General features: G+C 41.9%; 1 protein-coding gene across 1 annotated transcript in view; it reads left to right on the forward strand.

The window, feature by feature from the left end:
* Positions 1-7,176, forward strand: part of mdm1 (Mdm1 nuclear protein) — a 17,282-nt gene extending 10,106 nt beyond the window's left edge. Inside the window, exons 9-15 of the mRNA XM_037696118.1 lie at positions 376-590; positions 662-826; positions 3,038-3,120; positions 5,663-5,724; positions 5,867-6,116; positions 6,727-6,789; positions 6,870-7,176. Coding sequence (XP_037552046.1) covers positions 376-590; positions 662-826; positions 3,038-3,120; positions 5,663-5,724; positions 5,867-6,116; positions 6,727-6,789; positions 6,870-6,979 — 948 coding nt within the window. The 3' untranslated portion in view covers positions 6,980-7,176. The remainder of the gene's footprint in view (positions 1-375; positions 591-661; positions 827-3,037; positions 3,121-5,662; positions 5,725-5,866; positions 6,117-6,726; positions 6,790-6,869) is intronic.
* Positions 7,177-10,534: the final 3,358 nt, after the last annotated feature.

Here is a 10,534-nt window from a genome sequence, read left to right on the forward strand (position 1 = left end):
TGCTGCTGATCTGTGTCATGTTGCTGCTGATCTGTGTCATGTTGCTGCTGATCTGTGTTATGTTGCTGCTGATCTGTGTCATGTTGCTGGTGATCTGTTTCATGTTGCTGCTGATCTGTGTCATGTTGCTGCTGTTCAACGTCATGTTTTGATGCTGTTAGTGCTTTGTGTATATTAGTTGATGTTTTTCTTCGTTTAGATCTTATCACTGTTTTTATTTTATTTTATTGTTGGATGGAACTGGGACCCAGTGGACATAATCTCACTCCACCACATGGGGTACGAATGACAAAAAAGAAACTGACTCTGAGACGGGTCAGAACCCTCTCAGACGGGTCAGAACCCCCTCAGAGTGCTGTGTTTATTCTGGTCCAGGTGTCGGACCTGAGGCAGCAGGCCCGGTGGTACCGCCGTCGGGCCTGGGGAACCAACTTCTGCAGGGAGCACCTGAACCAGCTGCTGTCTGAACACAACGCTCTGTGGGAGCCCGACGACACCACGGACACCTCCACGCACCGCCGGACCCCCGACCTGACGCCAGAACCAGACGGCCGCAGCACTTCCTGCGTGGAGGCCCTGGACCTGTCCAGGTGAGAGGGAGGAGGAAACAAACACCTGGTGTGAAAACTCACCTGAGCTGCTTTCTGTCTGTCCACTCCAGTAACTCCAGCAGGACGTCCTCATCGGCCGGTGGTCCTGGAGGTTCACTCCACGCTCACAGGAGAACTGATCCGGGTTCAGCTGAGCGGCCAACAGCCTGGGGAGAAGAAGAAGAAGAAGAAGAAGAAGAAGAAGAAGAAGAAGAAGAAGAAACTCTGCCAGACGAGTAGGTTTCTGTTTAGATGAACGCTTTCATCCGTTTCATAAAACAGATCATTTACGTCACGTCATGTCTTTTATTAACCGTGGAGATAAATCACAACCTTTTGTGTATAACATGATTAAATACCTTTTATTTATCTAACGCTAGTAAAAATATTTATTTAGGCCAACAGCATTTTATTGTGATAAAAAATTTAAATGTGGCTCGACTTTTATTTTTTGAACGACGGCGTAATTTTTAACGTTTTTAACGCTTGTTGAGGTTTTAGAGCACAAGTGAAAAATGGGCGATCATGTTTCTCTGTTAGCAAAATATCTCGTAAACCACTTGGAGTTTAATTAAACTCCTTGGAGAACTTTACTAATTGACTCTTATGTGAGTGTTCCTGTAAAGTGTCCTGAGACAACTTCGTTGTGATTTGGCGCTTCATAAATAAACTGAATTGAAATGAAAAACTCAAAGAAGTCATTGGACGTACGTCTACAACAAGATGGCCGCCACATCTAATGGCTAGAAGTCGTTGAGCTAGAAGCTGGTGTGGTAGTAGCTGGGAGTGATTCCCAGCACAGAGTCTGAGGGCTGCTGGTTTAAAACATGTTTTATTTCTGCACATCTAAAGAGACTTCACAGCTGCAGCTGGTTTTATTTGTAGTCTTATTGATAATCATACTCCAGTAACTCCGCCTGCAATGCATGATGGGTAATGTAGTGAACGACTGGTACCCCACGAGAATGTTCTGTAACAAACATGGTTACAAGATGGCCGAAACAAACTCCGTAAAAGCTAAAATATAAAAAGCTATAAACAAAGACCTCGAGCGTTCTGTTAGCTCAGCTATTAGCTGTGGCGGCCATCTTGACTTGGACTGACTCCAAAAGTCAATCAGTTGTCATTCAAATCTGTCCAGTGGATGGTGAGATATTTTGCTAACAGGCAAACGGAGCCTGAAGGGGTCAAAGGTCATCCATGACTGGTTTTCTGTTTTCACTGAAGCTTTTTGTCTCGTAAACGTTGATTTGTGATTATAATCTGTTCAGAGACGTCTCCTGAAACATAATCCTCCTTCAGAAGCCTCTCCAAGTTCTGGTCATTTGATTTATTCAAAGATTTAAGTTGGTCAAACAAACAAAAACCTATACAGTGGTCCCTCGCTACATCACGGTTCGTTTATCGTGGACTCGCTCCATCGTGGTTTTTCAAAATAAGAGTGGACATGACACACAACTGGCTGACGGATGGATGAGCCGCATGATCGACGTGGAATTATTTAAAATAAATTAAATTATTTAGCACCTGCTGCACCTTGGTGCAGCCCATACTACAGGATAAACTTCCTGCTGCAGCTGATCAGCTGTTCTCTGTGCAGAGCAAAGAAGTGGGCGTGGCCAAGAGAGCTTGCAGGTGGCTGAGAAATCACGACATTCTGTCTCTTAGAGCTTTAGAAACTTTAGAATATTACAAGACTATGGAAAGGATTTAAAACGCCATATATATATATATATATATATATATATATATATATATATATATATAATAAACTACTACTTACTACTTGTACTACTATTCCTACTTGGCAGTTTTTCACTTATGGTGGTCTTCAGGGTACGGATCCCCTGCGATAAACGAGGGACTTCTGTACTTTAGTTGTCTGAAAAGAAGTTTAAACATATAAAAATTTAACTTAAGGTTTTGTTTGCATTTGATTTTTTTGTTTCTTTCGTTAATTAATTTTATATTTTTATTGTTCGTCCAGTGACCTAAAACATACTCTTAGTTTGGAACCAAACAAAAACAGTTTAAAGTTTAAAAACGTCATCTTTCCATTTTTAATTTCAGATTAAGTGTTAACAGCTTTCAGGCACGTTGTTACAGATCAAATCTTTTCAATATAAAGTATAAACTTTTCCCGTCTGTGATACGAGAATTAACTCTATTGAATATAAACGTGTTTACATCTAAAGTTTGGTTTTTCCCAGGCGCTTCGAACGCATCACAGCTCGCTCACTGTCCGGTCTCAATATTTCATTGGTTTTGTTTTAAACTTTTTGTTCTGGTCCTTCGGTCACTCTCGTCTCCGTGCAGGTGAACGTTCAGATTTAAAACTTTACGACGACGGGGCTTCAGGTCCGAACCCGTCTGGTTCTGACAGAAAGTGTGTCGGAAGTCTTTGGACGACGGGTTCTGGGCAACAGTTTTCTGTTTTCTGTGAGCAGAGACGAGGGAAGGTTACCGACGCCGAGGCTGAAAACGAGGCCGGTTCAGAGGACTCACCACGACCTCACCACACCAGCCACAGGTGAGCACGCCGCCGTGCACGGAACCAACGACCACCTCCACCGTGACACGCAGACGTTTGTTTCATCTGACGTTTGAGACAAAACTGTTTGTGAGGAAACTCCACGAGAGCTTTATAAAAACTCAGCCCTGCTGAAGAGCTTCCTCACTTTTCACTTGAATTAGGACAAGAAGGTTCCAGGAAGATTCGAGGTTACGTTGAGGTCTAAAAGACCTAAAAAACTTTCCGAGAAAACCTCTCAATGGTTGCTAGAAAAACAAATTACACTTTTGACGGTAAAAAACAAACTTAAAGAAGATGGACGAGACTCTGCTCTAAACACAAAACAAACTACAGAAACTACATTTCCTGTAAAAACAGCTGAAATTAGCTAAAACATGCTGAAATGTGAACATGTAGAACAAGCTTAAATTAGCAGAAGCAAGCAGAAAGAACACGTTTACCCAATTAGGCTGAAAGTAGCAGAAATTAAAAGAATTTATCTGAAAACTGCTAAAATTAGCGGTTTTAAGCTAAAGAACTAAAAATTTGCTAAAAAGATAGCTGAACATGAAGAACAAGCTTAAATTAGCAGAAGAAAGCAGAAAGAACCCGTTTACCCAAATTGTAATTTGAAAAAAGCTGAAATTAGCAACAACAACAATTAAAAAAAACTGCTGAAAAGTAGCTAAAAAGGCAGAAAGAAGCTGAAATTACCAGAAGGAAGTGGAGACAGCACATTTTTGCTTAACTAGGCTGAAAAAAGTTGAAACAAGTTTTAAACATTTAGGATTAGCTACAATTAGCATCAACAGCTAAATAGTAGCTGAAATAGCATAAGAAGCTGAAATTAGCAGAAAGAAGTTAGAAGTACAAAAATGTTGTAATTAGCTAAATAAAGCTGAAAGAAGCACAAAGCTGAAGCTGAAAACAGCAACAACAAAAAAAGCTGAAAGAAGCTGAAGCAGAACAAAATGTGACAGGAGCAGTAAAATGTTGTAAACAGATGTGAAGGAGGTAAAATGAGCTCAATTCAGATTCTATGAGGAAAAAATGGCAGATAAGGCTAAATATTTCAAAAAGCTAAAGTTGCACCAATACCAAAAGTCCCAGCAGGGTTGTCCTGAAAGAGCCGAACGTTTTGATTTATGGTTTGTTGAAACAGCTGAAAACTGCGGGACGAGAATCACGCCGAAATACGCACAGAAGAAAACTGTCTCAGAATAGAGTGGATGCTTCACAAACGTTGAGATGATCAAAACATTTGTAAACAAACAGCTTCCAGACCTCTGCAGCTGACGGTGAGCACGGTGGTGGAGCCATCATGCTGTGGGCTTGTGTTGCATCGTTTGGACATTTTGTCGATCCTCAGTACAATTACCGGTAAATACAAACAAATGCTTGAAGCAGCCGAGACAGGAAGAGGTTTAATCTGAAGGTTCATAGAGGGTGTAGATGTTTTTCAAAATAAGAGCTTAGATAGTAACAATATTAGCTTTATAGAATAAAGTTAAAGAAAAGATTCGGCCCGTTTTCTTTTTGGCGTTTATTTTAGCGGTTCATACATCAAAACCTTCGGTTCATTCAGGAGATGGGCGCTCTGACTTTTATACTTTTAAAGATACTTAACTTTGAATTTTAATATTTTCAAAAATACGTTTTCGTTTCTTCACTTCCTTCAGAAACATCGTTCTCTGAAATCTGCTTCAGCTACTGTCTTCTTTTAGCTAATGTCCTGCTGCTTTTAGCTACTAACGGCAATTTTGAGCTTATAGTGAACCTCCGGGTACCTTCAACCTTCAGCTACCCTTCTGCTAGTTTTATCCAAAGTTTAGCTACTAGTCTGTTTTTTGCTGCTTTTCAATTTGAGCTACGTACGTTTTATTGTAGCTTTTAGCTAGCACCCTGCTATCTTCAGCTTAATTTCAGCAGATATTCAGCTTGCAGAGTTCAGACTGTATTTACAAAGTAAGTGATTTGGAGACATCCTTGACTTGTGAAAATTATTTTTTGTTTGTTTGTTTGTTTGTTTTTTTCAGCACGTCTGGCTTCAGTTTGTCTCTTCTTGTAAAAATATAAATATTTACCTTTGAAGTGTCTCAGAAATAAGAGTTCTGTGAAAACTGCTGCAGCCATCAGCTGAAGACTACTGGCTGTTTGTCTTCTTACTCTTCTCGATACTTTTAGCTTCTATTTAGCCTTTTGCTATTTTTTAGTTTTTAGCTGCTGTTGGACTAATTGTACTTGGACTACAGCTGGACATGTAGCAACTTTAGCTAGTGTTGGGCTACTTTTTAGTTTTTAGCTATTCCTCTTTTGCTTTTCGTCTTTAGCTAGCCTTTTCAACATTTATGTTTTAGCTACTGTTCAGCGACTTTCAGCTTCTGTTCTGCTACCTTTAGCTTTCACAAGTCTGTTTCAGCTTTAAGTTTCCTGGGTTTTCAAACTTCCTCAAATTCATTGAAAGCAAAAAGAAAATCCAAATTCTAATAATTTTTAGTTATAATTTTATTAATTTATGCAAAATTAAATTGATGCTGCTGTGTGATCGTTTGTCCTCCAGGGGGCGCCATACTCGTGGGCAGACTGCAGAGCGCCGACTGTTCCTCTCCAAACAAGCAGCAGGTGAAAACTATAATTATAATAATAATAATAACAATAATAATAATAATAATAATAATAATAATAATAACAATAATAATAATAATAACATGATCATCAAACACCTTTTAGATCGTATTAAATTGCTCACCGTCTCTCTGTCCAGAACTGTGGGTGGGGTGTTTCCATGACAACAGGGGCGGAGCCTGTCACCAACATGCTGTCCAAACACAAAGAGGCGTGGCCAGAGAGTATTCCCAGCCCCGCCTCTGAGCGCAAACCAACCTCCAGCCCAACGCCTAAACCAGTCAGTACAAAGCAAGCGTCCCCGGCAGCTGTGGCTCCGCCCCCTGTCACCTCCCCCCCACAACATGGCATCCAGGGCACCATGAGACACCCGGACTTCCAGCACAATGGTGAGATTAATCTCGGAGTCCTTATACTTCCTGCTTTACATCAACCGAGATTAGCTTAGCGCGTAGCTAAATTAGCTTTTCATTACATGTGACTGAAGCCGTTTCCAAACTTCTGCAGTTTGTTTACTTAAAAACAATAAAACTAATTTAACGCGCCGCGTTGGCCCCAAATCACCAGAAACATATTTCCTGTCTTTACACAAGTACCACCAGCATGGATCATCACACGCCGCTGATTTTAAAGTTTGACAGCAGAACGTTTAGTGAAATGTTACCTCGTCTGAAAATGGTCTGTGAACAACAAAACCATGTAAATGTAAATATTTTCATAATATTTGTTTTTCATGTCGTTTTTTAATTTTGAACAATGAAAAGAGCTCTTCCTGCACACCTGAGGATGAATCTTTTCCAGGCATTCTCTAAAGAACTTCAGATTTCAGAGCTGCAGCTCGAGTTTTGTTTCTTCCGTGAAGAGACGCGGCCCGAGTGGACTTTCCCTTCTGTTGCCTCCTCCCGTCTCTCCCTGCTCCTCTGTCAACATCAGGCTTCATAATAAACCCGTCTGGACCGTGTGTGACGTGTCGTAAACGGTCTGCTCGTTTCTCGCCAGGTGACCTGGGTCAGAGGTTCTGGGCGGCGCCGTGCTCCAGAGGAGGCAGCGCTTCTGACGAAGGTGATCTTCCTCCTCCTCATGAACGTCTGAACATGGTTTGGATCCAAAGCTCCACGTTAAATCTGTCGTTTGTCACCCAGACGATCGGCTCTCGGTGATGTCATGGCGCTCGGCGGCCTCCTGCTCTGCGGCGTCCGCCGTCTTGGTGCGCGCCCAGAAAAGACGGGAGGACTTCTGGGGGAGGAGATGACCTCATTTCCTGTGTTTAATGTTCGAATCATGTTGCAGACGTTGGTCTCCATTGTCTTATTTTGTAGAAAAATGATTTTTAATTGTTTAACGAGGCGAGCGCAGAAACGACATCAGAAGTTTATCTCCTCTTCGTTTTGTGCTTTTTGGTGAAATTTGCTGATTTTAAACAAAAATATGTCATTTACGTGAATCGTGAAGATCCGAAGAGTTTTTGTTGGAGGGTGGGGGTGGGGGTGGGGTTCACACTGACTGTGGTGGATGGCGTCATCTCCCTTTAGCTCCTCCTCGGTCACCTGGCTCAGCAGGTGCTCATCTCTTCGGGGGGTTTTGTTGACAGGGTGGGGGGAAGGGGGGGGACACGTCCACGTTGAGCGCTAGCTTCCTGCTTCATTAGTGACATCAGTTGTTGACCTGCGGGGGGGAGAGAAACGGAGTGCGTAGCATCTTAGCTAGTGCGTCTGTTTCACACCTTGAAGGAGAAAGAAGCCGAGTACCAGTTTTCTGTGAAGTGAAATGAATCCGTGGAAACAGGAAAACATCGGGAGAAGAAGACGGATGTTAGTCCAAGAGGCTTGTGAAGGAGAGCAGAACAAATGTGGAAACTGTCGCACCGACAGTGAAGTGTTTAGTTTTAATATTTACATGCAGGTTGATGAAACTGACTTGTTTTGTTGTGTCACGTGCACAGTGTAATTTAATGTGCACGCTGCATGATGTCACGTCTTTTACGCTGCGAGTCTGTCACTAAATCAGAAAACGGTAAAAAGCCCTAAATTCACTGCTGCTGCTGTTAAAATGTTCAGTTTATATTTAATCACGTAGTTCGGTGTCACCATTGTTTAGCACAACGGCACGTTGTTACAAATCAAACTAAAAAATAAACTAAATAAAAGTCAAGTTCACGCCTAAAGTCATTGTTTGTGATAAACTGTGTCACATTAATATCTTAGCCGTGAGTTTAAAACAGGACGAGCTGAACGAGGCGTCTCTAAAATATTCTGATGCTCGATCAAGAAGTTCAACAATTTTTAATCCGTCCAGAGAACCTGAATTATTTTGTTGATGTCTCTAAAATAGTTACTGAACCAAGTGTTTACACATGGAGGTATAAATATGTATAAATCAAAGACGAACAAGAGTTATTTACAAGAAAACAAAAACAAGCTGATCCGTCAGCTGGGACACAACTAGTCGTGATGATTTTGAGTAATTTATGATGCAAAAGAAAACAAATGATTCAAAATATAAATATCAATACGTCATCACGTCACGAATCTTCTCGTCTTTAACTGTAAAAACAAAAGTTTTTAAATTCGTGAAGAATTCACAGCTCGAGAAGAGAAATCTCTTCAACTTAAAATGATCTGTTCGTTCTCCAAACACCGAGTCTGTAATTTGTCTCCGGTAGTTAGAAAATAAAACCTTTGACCGTCAGGAAGAAGAACCGTTAATGTTACAGAACAAATACAACTTTTAGTACGCCAGATAATAATTTAAACGTTTAAACGCAGCTGCAACGTGTTTAATCAAAGACGAGCCACTCCTGACAGGGATGCTTGTCGCCCGCCGTCCTTCATGTCAGACTCGAACTAAAATCTTCTCGAGAGGAAAAATTAAAATCTGGTTATGAAATCTGCCAGAGCAGACAAACGGACAGCTGTGGCAGCCATCTTGAAGTGGACTGACTCCAGATGTTGATGCACATCCAGTGGTTACTCCATCAGCTGTTCCAGGCAGAAACATGATCTCCCTCCTGCTGCAGACGTTTCTGTGCTCGAGGCGTTTTAATTATCGCAGGAGTTCCCGACAAAAAAACCCTGAACGTGTTTCCACTCTGAGGTCACGTCACTGCAGACGAAGAACAACTATCATCACTTCCTGCGGCTCGACGGATTACCTAACGGCTCTGAGCGAGCACGAGGCGCGCCGTCAGCTGACCGTGAATTCCCCTCATCACGCCGACGCCCACAGCAGAACAAACATGGAAGCGGCGGCTGCTCCGGTGACGCCGTCAGGGTTTCACCTGAGGAAACGCGGTGACGCTTTTCAAACAGGCTTCAGCGAAGTGCAGCACAACAACAGCACAAAGAAAAAGGCCTAAACAAGTTGGTAAACAAAAGGTTCCCTGGGGTTAAATATCAGTGGCGTGTTTTCAGAACAGGAAGTGAAGAAGTCTGGATAAAGGTCAACGTAAAGAAGAAAGATGGAGGTCGGTTGGGACTGGCGGCTCTTTGGGTGATCTGACTGTTTTTCAGCTCCACTCCAGGGTTTGCTCCCCAGCAGAACAAAAAGCTGATCATTACCATAAAATTATGCATTTATTAGAAATTATTCCAACAGAATGTGACGTCCTCAATAAAACTAACAGGACTTTGTAAATATGTTGAATTAAACGAGGTTTTGTTTTAAATAAAACTTTTAGTATTTTTTTTTATTTTCAGACCTTCAAGTGTTAAAAACTAGAGATTGTCCTCATCATCTTTATTTTAGACCCAACGGTTCATTTTAAAATAATAAATGGTTTAGATTCCTTAATGCATATCGCCCGCCACAGCTTTACCTCTTAGAGTATGTGCTGGTGATGACTCTCAGCTACTACCACCCCCAATTCTGTGTACAACGGACAGCTGCAGCCATCGTTGTGTTCTACAGTTAGCTAGCTGTGGCGGCCATCTTGGACCAAGTTCAAAGTTATTCAGTTGTAGGGGTTCCTCCAGGGGTTACTTTAAGAGGTTTATTTAAAGGAGTCTACTGGTTCATGAGATATTTTGCTAACAGACATCCACATAAGCCCAAAGACTGGCAATTACACCAAGTTTCATAGCAACAGATGATAAAAAATAGTTTCAAATTATGTTTGAAACAACGCTGCACACAAGTGTACCACAAATTCTGTGCAGTCAGTGCAGTCAATGTTGCACAGTCAGTGCAGTCAGTGCAGCACTGACTGCACTGACTGAACTGCACAGTCAGTGCAGTCAGTGCAGTCAGTTCCAAGTACGGTACAGATTTTGAACAAGCTGATTTTTCTCTCAACTTTTTTGGCTTTTGACTGTTCAGGTAAATCTGGTTCAGATTTTGAACCATTTCAGTGTCTGGTTTTAAAATCCAGAGTTACATTCACAAACTGCACTGAGCAAAGAACAAGTTCTAGATGTTGACCCGGTCTAGAGGTGGTACCAACCTCTCTTCTACTGTGAGGAAAATCTGGATCAAGGGTTGAAATGTTTGTTAAGAGAAATGGATCAAAGAGCAAAAGGAGTATCCAGACTGTCAGCAACAAGTCCAAAGCCCGATTCGGTGATAGCATCCAGGATAGAAGTTCCAGGTCCAAACTCTAACCCACCTGAACCAAGAGGGATTATTCAGAGGGAACGCTCGGGGATCCGATAAGAAAAAAAAACAATGACAACACTGGACATGACCTGATAGGCATGGTGGTGGTAGCATCATGCTCTGGAGGCCAGGTTCTGTGACCGTCTGGTTCTGTGACAGTCTGGTTCTGCGACAGTCTGGTTCTGTGACAGTCTGGTTCTGTGACAGTCTGGTTCTG

This window comes from Nematolebias whitei, chromosome 22 (assembly GCF_014905685.2).
Source record: "Nematolebias whitei isolate Nwh7 chromosome 22, NemWhi1, whole genome shotgun sequence".
Classification (NCBI taxonomy): Eukaryota; Metazoa; Chordata; class Actinopteri; order Cyprinodontiformes; family Rivulidae; genus Nematolebias; species Nematolebias whitei.